Source organism: Poromitra crassiceps (genome assembly GCF_964638095.1).
Source record: "Poromitra crassiceps genome assembly, chromosome: 2".
Taxonomy (NCBI): domain Eukaryota; kingdom Metazoa; phylum Chordata; class Actinopteri; order Beryciformes; family Melamphaidae; genus Poromitra; species Poromitra crassiceps.
In genome coordinates this window covers 54,084,964-54,101,584 of record NC_139624.1, presented here as the reverse complement: position 1 = coordinate 54,101,584, position 16,621 = coordinate 54,084,964, and the positions used below count along the sequence as shown (strand labels likewise).

The 16,621-nt window shown below is 46.1% G+C and overlaps 1 protein-coding gene and 1 pseudogene across 3 annotated transcripts in view; both read left to right on the top strand.

Moving 5' to 3' along the window:
- The window catches only part of anks1b (ankyrin repeat and sterile alpha motif domain containing 1B), a gene marked incomplete at its 5' end in the record, with an annotated part of 585,526 nt that overhangs the window by 241,513 nt on the left and 327,392 nt on the right, over positions 1-16,621 (top strand). For both annotated transcript variants that reach the window (XM_083655335.1, XM_083655334.1), the window contains 3 exons: positions 3,188-3,310; positions 4,522-4,712; positions 15,394-15,525. In XM_083655335.1, coding sequence (XP_083511461.1) covers positions 3,188-3,310; positions 4,522-4,712; positions 15,394-15,525 — 446 coding nt within the window. The remainder of the gene's footprint in view (positions 1-3,187; positions 3,311-4,521; positions 4,713-15,393; positions 15,526-16,621) is intronic.
- Positions 6,572-7,700, top strand: LOC310791183 (putative Bax inhibitor 1 pseudogene; annotated as a pseudogene). Its single transcript has 2 exons — positions 6,572-6,684; positions 7,078-7,700. The product of its transcript is annotated as a putative Bax inhibitor 1 pseudogene (transcript).

The following is a 16,621-nucleotide window of genomic DNA, read 5'->3' as shown; positions in this document are numbered from 1 at the left end:
TTGCCCCAAAGTATCTGTGCAACTACTTCACCTGTATTAGGGAAAATCACAATTACGGCACAAGAAGGAGCCCAACTGATTTAGTTCCTTTTAGGTTCAAGAGCTGTGTGGGGGGGACACCTTCCTGTACTCTGCTGCCATTCTGTGGAATGGGTTACCAATGAGCATTAAATTGATTGATTCCATTGTTAGCTTCAAATCCTCTTTGAAAAAATGGCTGCGTGGCCGTCTGCCTTCTTAAATGATTATTTGGATTAGTCTTGTTGTTTATCGTATACTGTATTGTATATTGTGATCTTATTGTTTTTCTAATTCCTTATTGTGATTGTATTATTAATCGTTATCTTCCAATGAAATAATGTATGTGCAGAAGCTGGCTGACCCCCACCAACCCCACATCCCATGATACCCATCGACACCCCCCCCCCCCCCCCCCCCCATGCCGTTATTGAAAATAAGAATTCGTTCTTAATTAACTTGCCTGATTAAATAAAGGTTGATGATGATGATGATGGTGACTCCCCCCCCTCCCGTACACAGACATGTGCACACATTCAAAAGGACCACAACGGATTTTATCCTTTTGATGATTTTTGTATCTGGGGCTTCTCTGAGGCAACTTGTATTTTAATTATCAATAAAGAATTTCAATCAATCAATCAATCATGTTTACTCCAGTGTGTTGTGTGTGTGTGTGTGTGTGTGTGTGTGTGTGTGTGTGTGTGTGTGTGTGTGTGTGTGTGACGTGTGTGTGTGTGTGTGTGTGTGTGTGTGTGTGTGTGTGTGTGTGTGTGTGTGTGTGTGACGTGTATGTGTGTGTCTGCGTCTGTGTGTGTGTGTGTGTGTGTGTGTGTGTGTGTTTGCTCTGCGGCCCTTAGAGAAAACCAAAGCTTCTCCTGATTGTACCTTTTTAAAGACACTTTTGTCCTGAGGTGATTACGAGGCTTAGTATGCACGCTGTAATCTGCGGGTTTGGAAGCCTACGCTATCTGTCCGTGTGTAATCTCTGGGTATACACACAGTACAAGGCACGTAGTTATAGATGATTTAAAGAGAGGGATAAAGATACATGCAGACAGAGACGGACAGAGCAGCTGAAGAGGAGCCGGATAGAGGGGGAGATGAAGAGCGTCAGAAAGAGCCCAAATTAATGGTGATTTGGGCTAACTGGGAAGATATAGATAGAAACAGGAAGACAGATTGAATCCCGGGAATGTTGCAAATTGACCACAGCTCCGAAATGACAGACATTAAAGCTGACATCAAGACGGGCAAAATATAGCCACGCAAAAGGCAGAGAGCTATTTAGCTTTAATTGGCGATTCAAATTTCCCATTTCATGTTTATTGCTCCAGCAATCCGTGATGCATTTCAAATCGAAAGCTGGAAAACCCTTGTGAACCTGTCTTGTTGTGCGATGTCTGTTGGATTTAACATTATGCAGCATCGTTTAAACTCAACTCTCCATAGTGCAAATCAAACCACTTTTGTGTAATTTTGAATATTCATAAATATGTAGCAAGTGATCCCTGTCAAACTCGGAGACTGTAGGAAATCCAGGAAATGAATGGAAAAGAAATAGCACATATTAGATCAGAATAGGCCGCCTGTAAATTGGTAAAACGCTGACTGTGTGTGATACAGTAGTAACACACAAAGGAATAATAACCATCAAAATGTCAGCTCAGCCTGACTTCAGGAAACGACAGTTGGAAATTAAAATACTTGGACTGAACTAGAAAAGAAATAGACTGAACTAGAAGAAGGAGAGAGTGAATGTGTGTGTGTGTGTGTGTGTGTGTGTGTGTGTGTGTGGGGGGGGGGGGGGGGAGGCACACAGCTGTGAGTTAGTGAATGGATCAGCTGCAAGCCATTTCCTGTTGGAGAGGAGATGGAAAAGGACACACACACGCATGCACATGCACACACACACACACACACACACACACACACACACACACACACACCCTTTGTGTTCAAATAATATACCAAGTAAGTTATACAAGCTCTCTGGTTGTATTGGTTTGCTTTGCCACGCACGCAAGAAAAAAAAAAATTGGACGATAGTTTTGTTTAGGAGTATTCGAATATAATTTCGGGCCAATTTTGACAGTCATACCCTATGGTCATACCGTACGCACACACACACACACACACACACACACACACACACACGCACACACACACACACACACATACACACACACACAGCAGAAGACCTGACATTTAGTCAGTTGTAGCAGCCACAGGGCGTTCTGCAGCCACAGGCTTCTTGGTACGAACAGAATCCAGTTAGATTGACTCCTTCTGATTTCTCCTCCAGTTCAAACTCATTCACACTTCACTTGGACTGCTTCTGTGTCACGCTCAGTCTTCTGCTATTTATGGAGAGTCTACTGATGTGTGATTATAGAGGAATACAACTGTCAAGTGTTTTCATTCTTCCACTCTCTCTTCTCTCTCTTACACATTCCCACACACTATAATAGTGTGCAAATGATGTGGCTGTGTATCATAATTATGGACTTGAAAGCCGGGTTTCATAGTAGAACCCTTACACACACACACACACACGCACACACACACACAAGCACACGCACACACATCACATGCAGGCACACACACACACACACACACACACACACACACACCTGAGCAGTATCTCTGACATTAACGGGGTTCCTCATTAGGACTCTGTAGGGCATCTGCCACATGATTGCACTGTGTATGCATGTGTGTGTTCGGTCTGACTGCTAACTCCTCATGCTAGCTAGTTCATTATATCGTCTTCTACTTGGTTTATACCTCCCTCCCCCCCCACACACACACCACCTACCTGCTCGTCCTCCCTCCCGCCTCCCATCATTCTTCTCTGTTGCTTTTATGAAGAGCGGAGTGCTCTATTAGGAGAAGCTGTGAAGTGATTTTTGCGGTGGCTGTGAAAATGTGAATTGAATGCAGCACAAGCCGTTTACCGTGCTGATGGCCGTGCTGTTATATTGATCTAGTCAAATGCCTCTGAATTGCATTTGCCCTCCCCCCTCTCTCCACCCTTCACACCATCCTCTCCCAAACTCTTCTTCATCCCACCCGCTCTTCTCAACTCTCCTTTCCTCTCTTTCTTGTCTTCTACATGATCTTCTATATCATCTCATATCTCCATCTTCACCCCTCTCTCTCTGTGTAGAGTATATGATGGAGGAGTTGGAGTGTCGGAGTGTGGTGGAGGAGCCTATTCGCAAGTGTCCCATCCCCGCGCCTCGAACCTCCGTGCCCTCGCCCTGCGCCTCCCCCTCCCTCAGACACAAGAGTGAGTACACGCCCCCCGCGCATGCACGCACACACACACACATACACACACACACACGCACGTGCTACGCACTAATGCAAACAAAGTGTTGCACCCTCAGATTTGAGGTGGTGACATATTACGGTTTTCTGACGAGAGACATATGGGCACAGAAAAATAGGAGGTAAGCGATTGGCCAGATTGGTTGAGAAAGGAACAGTTTTTAGAAATGTTTCAAAATCTACAACAAAATCCACTAAAATGTATTTGTACATGTCTATTTGGATATAGGCTCAACAGTGCATAGGAAGCACCTGTCTTCTTTGTTCAAAATGTATTTCAAATGTATTTCATCAGCATGTACAAATACATTGTTTTGCCCTTTTGTAGATTTTGACACCAAACATGTTCCGAAGTATGTATGGAATGTTTTGCAACATGGCAAAACAAAGCCACACAAATCCAGAAATGGTGAGCAGCTCCTCTAGTGGTGGGAAATAGTCACTATCTCCCTGAACACTCATGCGTTTTCCCAATATACTGTCTATGGTTCTCCCTGGCCAACGCTGCCCCCTGTGTTTCCAGAGCAACAATGCAGCAAGCTATCGATGCCTGAATTCCTGCTGATCTGCTCTCCTCTCTCATGGACTGTCAGCACATAGCATAATTACCTTGATTACCTTGGAGCCTGCAGGAGAGAGAGGGCAGACAGAGATGAGCACAGTTTGCTCATCAACACTTGCAGGGCTTTGAACACCTCAGCATGGCCAAGCAGAGAGCCAGTGGAGGGACAGTGGGGGTGTCATGTACCCATCAGTTACATCCTCACCTTTTAACCCATTAGCGATCAATCAGGCAAGCAGGATAGTGGAATCCATTTCCAACTATCCTCACTCCTGCAGAGTTCAGTGTTGACTGGTGGACAGGTGAGGAAACGAGTAAAAGGAGGCAGATACATTTGTTCTATTTCCTTCCTGTGACTTCATCATCTCTCCTCTTCCTCAATGGTTCAAAAAAAATTGTCACCGCCACCCCCCCCCCCCCCCCCCCCCCCATGTGTTATCATTTCATAATAATCATCATACTATGGATAATCATCATATGCTAGGGATCAGGGTTCATCCTCCTCTCCACCCATACTAAAAATATGTGCACTCGTAGTACTGGGACTTTGGTTATTATTTCTTATTCTGATTTTCTTCCCCCGATCTCCTCCCGGTCTTCCTGCCTAGATGATGCCGTGACGGGCGAGCTGTCCAAACTGCTCCATGAGATGAAGAAGTGTCGGGACAGGGACTACTCGTTCGAGGAGCTCTGCCAGACCATCTCCTCCCACTCCATGGACAGCTTTGGCAGCGGGCGGCTCTCCGACGAGGAGCGCAGCATCGACCGACCCAACGGCACCCTGACCCGAGTCAGCAAGGTACACGTTCTCTGCACACGCAATTTCGGGTCTTGGCGGGTACGGGTGTACGGCAGGATTGGTGTTTTGAACAGGAAGTCATAACACAACTGGTTCAAGTGGGCGGGGCTACATATTACTTTTTTGTAGAAATAATTTAAATCATAGCTGCTGCTGCTGCAATGGATCATGGCTGGGCACTGATGACATCATCAGTGATGTCACAACACTGATGACATCACTGATGACATCATCAGTGATGTCACAATGCACAATTGCTCAAGTGACATCACTGATGACATCATCATAAGTGTGTGTGTGTGTGTGTGTGTGTGTGTGTGTGTGTGTGTGTGTGTGTGTTCCCAGGATGGTGAGGGCATGTCCCTCCTTTTCCCAGGATGGCGAAGGCATTGATTCTCTTTAGGCTATACTGTATATGGGGGCAGAATTCAAAATAGTGTCAAAAATTCAGTTTTTGAGATACAATTCTGAGATTTTGCACACTTCCAACTACTGTGACAGCAAAATCTTAAAATTCGGGAAGAATCTAGCTTTATTTAGCAAGAATTTGCAGTAGCTGTTTCCAGTCCCGTTTACAGTAGAACATTTTGATGCACTGTGGGCTCAATTTTTGATCAATCGAAAATCTGTTTGAATTTTTCTTTGTAAGACAGTCTAACGATGCATATGCTGAAGTCTGGTGTCGTTTGAAGAAAAAATGTGGGAGGAGTAGGGTTTAATTTGTTTGACAGTTTTTGCAATTTCGCGCTTTGGACTTTATAATTGGCCATTGGTTGCAGTGTACAAAAGTTTCTCCTCACTTGGGCCCACATTTCGGTGAAAGTTGCAACCTATGCCTGATTTGTTATGAATTTTCAAAGTTTGAAACTTTAGATGGTCGCTGTAGCGCCACCATCAGGACTATTGGCGCCAAATTCGCTTCAACTTAGTTTGGCATGGGACTGGACCTTTGTGCAAAGTTTGGTTTATTTTCATGCATGGGAAGTCCAACTTCCTGGGAGAAAAGTGGCCCTGCTGCTTCGCTGGCCCGGCCACTAATTAACAGGATAACAACAAGGTAGCAATCAACAGATCAGTCTGGGAAAATATGGAAACAGGGGAGGGAGGGAGGGAGTGGGAGGGACAGGGGCCAGACAGAAGAGAGGGAGGGGAAAAGAGGGGGGGGGGGGCGGTTGGAGGAGGTGATTAAGGGTATTAAGGGTGTAAGCTTGGGAGAACAGGTAGGTTTTGAGTCGGGATTTAAAACCCAATTTACCCGAGTCGGGATTTAAAAGTGGGGAGTGAAGGTGAGTCTCTGACAGTCTGGGGGAGGGAGTTCCAAAGTCTGGGTGCAGCTCTTGAGAATGCTCGATCTCCAAAGCTTTTAAGTTTGGATGGTGGAACGGTGAGGGGAACACTGGATGAGGATCGGAGGGTTCGGGTAGGGCGATGGGGGAGGAGGTCAGTCAGATAAGGGAGGGGGAGGCTATGGAGGGCTTTGAAAGTGAGGAGTAGTTTGAAGTTAATGCTTTCTTTGCTGGGGAGCCAGGGGAGACAGTGAAGAACAGGAGTGATGTGACCGATGAGATCACAAATGCTCAAGTGACATCATTGTAGAGAACACTCACTGATGACATCATCACCGATGACATCACAATTGCTCGAGTGACAACACTGATGACATCTGTGAGGAGAGGAGAGGCGAGTGCTGAGAGGTAATCCAAATGAAGATCTGTACAAATCTCAACCAAATTGTTCGAGTGACATCACTGATGACATCATCACAGATGACATCACAATTGCTCGAGTGACATCATCTGTGAGAGGAGAGTGCTGAGAGATAACGCTCAAAGATCTCTGTACAGCTCTCAGGTTCCAAAATGAACGTGTTTGACCGCAACATCAACTTTGACACTCTCTTCAAGTTCTCCCAAATCCCTCATTCCACTCAGGTGCACTTGAAGAATGTATACTCCAGTTTGGCAGTGTGTATGTTGGTGGCTGCACTTGAAGAATAATAATAATAATAATAATAATGCATTTTATTTAAAAGCGCCTTTCAGGTCACTCAAGGACACTTTACAGGGTTAAAATCAGATGCAGAACAACAGATACAAGCAAACAATATAAAATATAAGAAAGTGCAAGGGAAATAAGATAACAAAAACAAAGAAACTAAACAGTAAACAAAGAAAACACCATGGAAATTACAGGGAGTATGCTAACTTGAAAAGGTGAGTTTTGAGGCTGGATTTGAACAGAGGGAGGGTGTCAATATCAGGTCAGGTGGGAGTGAGTTCCAGAGTTTGGGAGCAGAGCTTGGGAGCAGAGCGGCTGAAAGCTCTGCTCCCCATGGTGGTGAGCCGGGTGGGAATGTCTACTCCAGCTTGGCAGTGTGTATGTTGGTGGCTGCAGCTGGCTCCTATGTCCATGTGGTCACTCGTCTCTTTCAGGGAGGCGTGCTGTCTCTGCTGGGCTCCCTGGGGATGATGTTCTCGCTGCCCATGACACCACACAAGTCAGAGACAGAGAAGAAGAGACTGGCTATCCTTGCAGCATTTGCCTTCTTCACAGGTGTCGGCCTTGACTCTGCAATGGACTTTGCCATTGCCATCAATCCGAGCATCATTGTGACGGCTTTCCTGGGAACTTCCATGATTTTAATTTGCTTCACTCTCAGCGCTCTATGCCAAGCGCAGGAGCTACCTCTTCCTGGGAGGCACTCTGATGTCCGGTCTCTCCATCCTGTTCCTGATGTCTGTGATGAACATGTTCTTTGGGTCTGTGATGCTGTTCAAGGCACACATGTAGGTGGGGCTAACCATCATGTGCGGGTTTGTCCTGTTTGACACTCAGCTCATCATCGAGAAGGCGGAGAATGGAGACAAGGACTACATCTGGCACTGCGTGGGCCTGTTCCTTGATTTTGTCACCATCTTCAGGAAACTGATGATCATCCACACCATGAACGAGAAGGACAAGAAGAAGGAAAAGAAGAGGAGCATTTGAAAGGAAAAACAACTAGAAATGCTGTGCGCTTCGCCTGCTAATTTGTAGGGTGGAGAATGGAGATGATGCAGCAGTTAAAAATGCAGACTTTCGGGCATCTGGGTAGTGTAGCTGTGTCTGCGTGTGGGAAGCCGGATTAAGGTTGTGTCCTGGTCGCGGCACTAGCTCTTTGGTCGGTCGGGGGGCCTGTTCGGTGCGGAAGGGAACTGATGGGAATAGCGTGATCCTCCCACATGCTATGTCCTGCCGGTGAAGCTCCCCGCTGTCAGGTGAAAAAAGGGGATGGCAACTGCGCATGTGTCGGAGGAAACATGGTGCTAGTCTATGGCTCTCCCCAGATCGGCAGAGGGGGTGGAGCAGCGACCTGTGCAGCAGGGGGAAATTGGACAAGTACAATTGGGGGGAGCATTGAAGGCAGCATTTTGGAGAACTAAGGCCACTAGAGGCAATTGTGGGTCTTGGGGCTTGGATGGATTTCCAGCGTGTTTGCTCTTACTGACTTGTATTATAAAGCTGAGAAAAATAAAGCTCTTAAAAATGGGTGCTGCACTTAAAACAGTACATGTACATGTATACATGAATAATCATTTTCAGACAAGTTAGTTAGTTCTCTGTGCCTGTACTGAAACACATGAATCACTGGGTATCTTATCAGTACTGTGCATATGTCCTGTTTCATAGTTAGTTTGCTGCTATGCACAGTGAATGAAGTAAGACATCAGAGTTAAAAAACCATCTCATGAAAGACATCTCCGTGTGGATGCATTTAGTCTCTGCATCTATCTTTGCGTGCTTGATGTTTTTTGGAGGTTTTGTCACACAGCAGCAGATGCAGACATGCTCTTAGTGTAAGGGAGCGCTCATGTCGTCATATGGATGGTTGTAGTTAGTCCAGCTCAGCAGCAGAGGGCAGTGTCATTCAGAGCGAGGCTGCCTGGTCCAAATGAGCAGTCACTTGTTGTTGCACACACAGCAGCTTTTCTTCCCTGTTCGCCTTGGATTTGTTTCATATTGCCGTTATGCAGCTATTCGCCTCTCGCTCAAAAACAGCAGTTCACACTCCCAGCCTGCACATATTGCTTTTGACCTTGCTGCTTTGTTGATTCTCTTTGTATGCCGTTTCTCTCTCACTTGGTTGTTGCTCTCTCTCTCTCTCTCTCTCTCTCTCTCTCTCTCTCTCTCTCTCTCTCTCTCTCTCTCTCTCTCTCTCTCACACACACACACACACACGGGAAACCTGATGAAACCCTTTCGGTACATGTAGCAGTTGGTGAATACAGAGTTGTATCAGACGGGTATTGGCTGAGCAGAGAATCACGGCTGCAGTTTATTTCTAAGAGGCGCCGTAGCGTGACGAAGAAGCTTCATAGCTTTTTCAATTCCACTGTCCTGGAAGTCAGACACTGCTCATCTATCATACTGAACCTCCACTTGAGCCTATGGACCCCACGCACACACACGGACACGCACGCAAGCACAAGCACAAACACACACAAACACGCGCGCACACACACGCACACACACACACACACACATGCAAGCACAAACACACACACACGCGCACGCAAGCACAAGCACAAACGCGCGCACACACACACACACACACATGCAAGCACAAACACACGCGCACGCACACGCACACACGCGCATGCACAAACACACAAGCCACGCAATTCGGTGTAGGGCTATTGTGATATTGTGACAGTGACCAATAGCTTCTCATCAATTCCATTACTACACATGCTCAGTATGAAAGCAAGGAAAAGCATGTGTTACTGTATGTACAGCAAGCATTCAGACCTGCACAGGCACACATACGGAATAACACACACACACACACACACACACACACACACACACACACGCACACACACACCTTCACTCACCTAGACTGTAATTATCTCGATCCATCTTTTGTCCCCCTCTCTATACGTACCTATTTGTATTCCATTACTGACATTCTGTGTGTGTGTGTGTGTGTGTGTGTGTGTGTGTGTGTGTGCGCACGCCTGGGTTTATGTGCCCCCCGGCACCCGTCTGTACAGTACATGTGGCTGTATACTATAGTCATTAGTATGCGCTGCGTCCTGCACTGTGTTGGTACGTCTGTCACACATGAATAAAATATGAATCTTCACGGCACTGTCCACCGGAACAATGTACACACAACCCCTGTACACAAATGTACTGTGTGTGGTGTGTGTGTGTGTGTGTGTGTGTGTGTGTGTGTGTGTGTGTGTGTGTGTGTGTGTGTGTGAATGAGAGTGAGTGAAAATGTGCAAGTGCATCCATCGACTTGGCCGATACAGAAATCAATACTTTACATATTCCAGAACTAGAGGCCACTCGGGAGAGTGCATACCTCCGCCACGGCATGTTACCCTAACCCATTGCAACATGGAAAGTGAATCGGTTCTAACTTGGCCCATGACCAAGCTTTCTACAAAGTTTTGTGGTGTTACGCCGAATCCGTGTGGAAGTTACTATAAGCACCCTTTTGTGATTGGCCACGGCCATTGCCACGCCTACTTTTGGCTAGTGGGTGTGGAAAGTTCATCAGTTCATCCTTGGCCCATGACTAACCTTTTAACTAACTAACCTATTGAGATATCAGTCATCAGTCATAACTTATTGAGATAACAGTCAGTTTCCCCCTCAGAATGGTATTCTTTACAGCTTCCCGTAGACCAATGTAGTATTACTCAATCATACATGATGAATAATTAAATGAATAATTCATATCTATTCTATGTGAGATGGATGGCACTGGCTGTACCTCTCCTGCGAAGATTGCAGTCCATTTAGTGTGTAGATCAGTATGGCGGTGTTGCAGCGGGCTCTGTGCCAGTCATATTGGTGACCTTTTGGTTTCAGCGTCAGCCCGGGGACCAACTTCGGATGTTGTCGTCACTGGTCGGATGACGATGACGATCTGATCTTCTGCATGTTTTTAGTGGGGGTTTATATACGGAGGAACCCCCTGGGGGAGCACGGGGAGAACATGCAAACTCCACACAGAGAGAAAAGAAAGGCCCTTACGACGAGATAACCCACCTGGGCAGTAGGCACTGAAGATATGGGGGGGAACACAACCACAGCGCCCACAGTGTCCCAGGCGAGAATCGAACTCAGGACCTTCTGACTGTGAGGCGACAGCGCTACCGACTGCGCCACCGTACCCCCGTACGGCAGCAGTCTCCTGGCAGCAGCATCTGTAACATCTCCACGTTCCTTTCTCTCTTCATCCTCTCCCTCTTTTGCTTCAGTTTGCTTTGCCCTGTTTGTTTTAATTCCACCCGTGGGACACTTCTTTGTCTTTCTCTTAGACCTCTGCGTTATATTGATTAATTTTTTCCACTGCTTCCCGGTTCACTGAGACATCAGGTCGGCCGTGTCTGCCCTCTAACGCCCCCTAACGCCCCACGTCACATCGCTCATCCTCACAGTTGCCCCCAGGGAGCCAAAGATCCCCAGGAAAAGGCACCGTGGCGCGTGTGCGTGCGTGTGTGTGCATAAAGTTAAAGTCGGCTGAACCCGAAAATGACTTTTCTTTTCTTTTAGTTCAAATACCTGGGTATGCAGTGCACCTATTTAATAATGTATGCCAAAAAAAATCACAAAAATCTAATTTCTTTAGTTTTTCACACTTTTTCACATAAAAAGTTAAAGATTTCATTCATAACAGTAATCTACAGTTTGCTGACGTCACCTAGTACTATCAAATTTCTACCCCATTTCAACATATCATATAATCAAATCTTCATTTCAGGATAATTTTCTCCTCCAAATGAAGGAGAAAATGGCGCCTAGTGCCTGTCATCTGGCAGAATTCCTATCCCATAAACTAACTACTAACTTGGCCAATTGTATGTTGATATACACAATAAAGAAAACGGTAATGCCTGAGAATGCAAACAAATGTAACTGGCTCATTAAAACTCGCATTCCAGGAATATTGTATTTACCGCAATAGGCGCATGCCTGAGAGCCTGGTTGTCAGGGGTCGCACCTCGGAGATTCCAGGCCGACGGGCTGCACTCTCCGCTCCGGGAGCTGTCTGTCTGCCTGCGGCTCGCTGAGCTCCACTCAGCCACTAAACCTCGTGTCACCAGGCTCTTCCCGAGGAGAGCGCCACAACACGCTGAATCCCACTCGATTTGGGGGTGGAACACGCCAGGATTGGCCAAAGCCCAATCCAGTCCCCAGAACTGTCAAATAAAATCATTGACATGCTACTATGACCCGCCTCTCAACCTGTCATCTCAGACAAGTTATGTTTTCAGTCTGAAACGGACTCCGACCCACGCACCACTACGGGTTCAGTTCAACTTTAAAGTTGGTCTCCTCTTCTTGCAGCCTCCTCTCTGGATCACAAAGCCCTTGTTGTCCACGCTGAAAAAAATCACACCCAGGTGCTGAAGTAAGCGGTGCAGACATACGACACCACTTAACCAATTTTAACTAAAGAAAGAATAAGAAGACATGAGTGACATCACTGATGAGATCACAACTGCCTGATGACATCACAGTCAAGCAATTGCGTGACATCATATCCAGTTGAGTGACATCACTTCACACACACACACACACACACACACACACACACACCTTTGCGTTGTTGCCTCTATCCAGACCCACATCTCGGGTGACATCACAGTTGAGCAATTGCAAATGCATTCAACACACACACACGCACGCATGCACACACACACACACACACACACACACAGCCTGATGACATCACAGTCGAGCAATTGCATGACATCACTTCCAGTTGAGTGACATCACTCGCCAATGACATCACTCGCACGAGATGGACTGCCTAACCCTAACCCCTTCCAGGTCACTACATCTCAGGTGAACCCCAGATGAACAATCATGCTCATACTGATGTCACGCATAGAAGTGGTTGCACCACTTAAAAAGTCCATCTTAACAAGTCATTTACACTCATGTTAAAATGTCCATCTTAACAAGTCAAGTTGTCTGAAAGAACTCCGATCTTAACAAGTAATTTACACTCATATTGTCTGAAAATTTAGAGGGGATGATTCCACTTGTTGCAGGATTTCCCTTAAAGTGTCAGTATCTTGAAACAGAATGGCAGAAGAGGTAGAAGGAGGCAGATCACTGCACTAGTATCAAGAAAAGGAACCTTGATTCAATGAAATTCTTGAAACAAGTTGATTTGCAATGTAGAACGAGTGCAGTTCTCTCATGCCACTTCTCCGCTTGTTTTAAGGAAATTAAGATTTTAAGACTCAATATGAAAAAATGACTGAAAAGGTACTTACAGTATCTCTGTTTCACACACACTAGGATGCCTGCAGTTATGGAAATCACCTGCTCCGCGGGCTCCCAAAATCATGACAGACAGACAGACACCGCCCACCCATACCTAGGCGCCATCCTGCAACTGTGCGCTCACTTGCTCGAGTGACATCAATGATGACATCACTACTGCCTCAGTGACATCACAGTTAGAGCAAACACAGTTGCTCGAGTGACATCACTGATGACATCACAGTTGCTCGAGTGACATCACTGATGACATCACAATCGTGACTGACACTGCCACAGACACCACCACCACAGACACGCCTTTCACACACTGTGTGGTTTTGGGCTGTCCCAGACAAAACATGACCAACGTGAAAGAAACATGGAGATATCCTTGCGTCGGGCAGTGAGAGAGGTTCAAAGACGGCCGTTGTCAAAGTCTTGCGACCAAAGATAGCCTAGGACGAATTCTGACAGTCAGAAATTTAGAGTGACAGCTACGATGATGTCTGATAACAAACCAACAGAAATTCTGCATGATCATATCAGTAGGCTATAGACGTTAAATGCTAGTAGGCTAATAAATAGTTGACATTACCTCTCGCAAAATTGGCCACGACCGCGTCCACATTCTCCTCCTCCTCTTTGGATGTTTTTCCAGACACATAAATTCCACTTTCCAAAGGCTCCATTCTTGCTAAGCTTTGTCAGTTCATTGTTGACATTTCTAGCAGATAACTGGCGCACATTGATTGATGCGTAGCTGCGACGCGAGCTGCTGACGTTTGATTATTGACTGCTGATTGGATTGACAGGTATTGATGGAGAGACGTGCATCGTAGCCAGTAGGTGTCACCATCGTACAGTGTACAAACATGAAACCTGTCCTACCCAAGTTTATTACATGTAGATCCAACGTCGCAAAGTGGGGCTTGCAATAATAAACTTATACGATTGCTAAAATCTTACAGTCTGTACTGTATCTGTCTGGCGTCTGCATCTTTACTGTTTGTCCCTTGCATAGTCTGAAAACTCTTTTCAAAATCTTCTCACTTCACTTTCTCTCCACTCAATCATATCCTCGTCTTGCTCTAATTGCTCAGAAAATTGCCCGTCTATCTCTCTTCTTAGCATTTATTCTATTTCATTGCCCAGTGCTTTTCAAGGGTCAGATGAATGTTGTTGGGGCACTTTAGGGCACCTTTGCACTCCTTAACTCATTGAGTGCCATGGACGTCTTTCGACATCCAATTAAATAGTGACGTAGAGTGCCAAGGACGTCTTTCGACGTCCAATGCGTTTTTTGACGGTGGGACGTCGATCAAAGCCTTCTGCATCTCCTGTACAAATATTGTAGCTATTGGAGGTCTATAACCTATTTTACAAACCCATTAGGTGGCGACAGTGCTCTCCAGATTAGAGACAGGTCCTGAGAAACAGGAGGAAAAAGCTGTGATCAAAGAGAAACCGATGCATGCTGCAGCCAGAGCCATATAGATTGCTCTGTCTGGAGCTGACGTTGGCTGCGAACATGAGTCAATCCGCGCACACAACTGAGCCCCTCTGTCTCTGTCTGTCTGTCTGTATAGTTTCTCCACACGATTAGCCACCAGAAAAGCAGCACCCGACGCCAAACCATTCAGCAGTCCGGTTTGGCTCTTCTCTATCGCGCTGGGAGCCGCCCGGCACACACAAACGGAGCACTCCGAAAATAGAGTGGGTGCGTGAGGCTGTGTAGTGTGGGGAGGAGTTTGCAGCTGAGGAGGGGAGGGGAGGGGGGGAGAGGGGGGTGGGGCACGCAGGGCATCACACAACTACACCACGTCACTACATCAGAAAATATTATCTTCAGACTCAGTGAATGTGCTTGAAATGCTGCATTTCACAAAAGGCGGAATATCTCAGCTAATAATTTGAAAAGGCTGTATTTGCTCAAAACGACCTATCTTCTCCGGCTCATAACTAAAGAACGGAAAATGGTATCAATAAACTTTTTTTTGCTGATGATACAATAGAGCCAGTTCGTTCTTTGTGCGTGTTCGGTGTTTACATAGTAATATCACACAATATTCTGTGGGCCTCGAGAAATCACTGAAAACGCTCTGAAAACTCTGGCACTGGGAGCGTCCGTTCTCCAAAAGTGGCTGGCACTCAATGAGTTAATACTGGTTACTTTTGATGTTTGAGATCTAGGAACTGAAGCTTGAATGTCGGGGTCGGCTCGATGCCTAAAAATGACAATGTGATGTCATGTAGATCTGTATGGATCCTATATATAGATCTGGTCCCAGGTATAGATCATTAGTCTGGATCAGGGTGTGCATTACTGATTGAAAAGTGTGTGTGTGTGTGTGTGTGTGTGTGTGTGTGTGTGTGTGTGTGTGTGTGTGCGTGCATGCGTGCATGCGTACAGCGGCCCAGCCCGCCGCTCGCTCCGGCGCAGGAGGAGGATGAGGCAGAGAAGAGCTGCGGCCCCACAGGATTCTGGGAGGCGCTCACACCCTGCAATGGCTGCCGCAACCTGGGCTTCTCCAGCCTTTCCCAGGTACAGTACACACACACACACACACACACACACACACACACACACACACACACACACACACACTGTACACACGCAGACACATTTAAATTACTTATGTCCACATGGATACAAAGTACAAAGGACATAAACACTAATAATGCAATTAGATGTTGGGAGTCAGTCAGTTACATTAGTGCCTAATTGGCGACCACATTAATGCACAAAGGATAATAACATACAGGATCGATAGATACAGTTATACTGTATCCACTTCATGGGTACAAAAAGCAGCGGCTCCTCAATATTGAGTGGCTACCAATAATAGCAGATATTGAACAATACCTTGCTAACTGCTTGGCCCTTCTCTTAGGTAGACCAGCCATCTGGAGACCTCTCACAACCAGCTTATGGACATGACCCAGGCTACCAAATATGAAAACTAAAAGTCTACGGCTTCTATCTTCCCAAAAGCGCTAATTTTGCGTTTGCGCTCGTTTAACGCCATGCGCAATGCAAATTGGGGGCGGACACAAGCGCATGCCTGTGATAATTGTACTGGGCATTGGCTGCCCCATGCCAAAGCAGGCATTTCAGAGCTAAAATGTTGGATAGATGGCGTTACCCTATTGTCAGCAGCGCGCAATTATTTTGGGCTAAGAGCTTTGAAAAGGACCTCTTACGCGCAAATACCTCTCTGTGCTGGGTGCTCTGCACGGAGATTACGGCTGCGCTCCCAGCGCAGAGAGGTATTTGCGAGTGGAAAGTGGAATTCCTTTTGGATATTTCATTACACACAGCCTTGCCACGCCAAGACATCAAATTATGCTGCAAAAATTGGGTATTAGCAGATAATTCAGTGAGGCAATCAACTATAACTCACTGAGAAACTTTTATCCCATCGCAAAGAGGGAAATGAATTGAGAACACTTGTGGGACAATGGCTATTTACCTTCATAAGGGTCATTGGCACCACAGACGATCTGTCAATAAGCGATAAAATAATAATAATAATAATAAACAATAATAATGTGATTGGTTTTCATTGACGTAATCCCCAGCCTTGCCTGGCTACGCCTGTGAATAATTCTGGTAGTTAAGACTGTCCAAATCCCGTTTG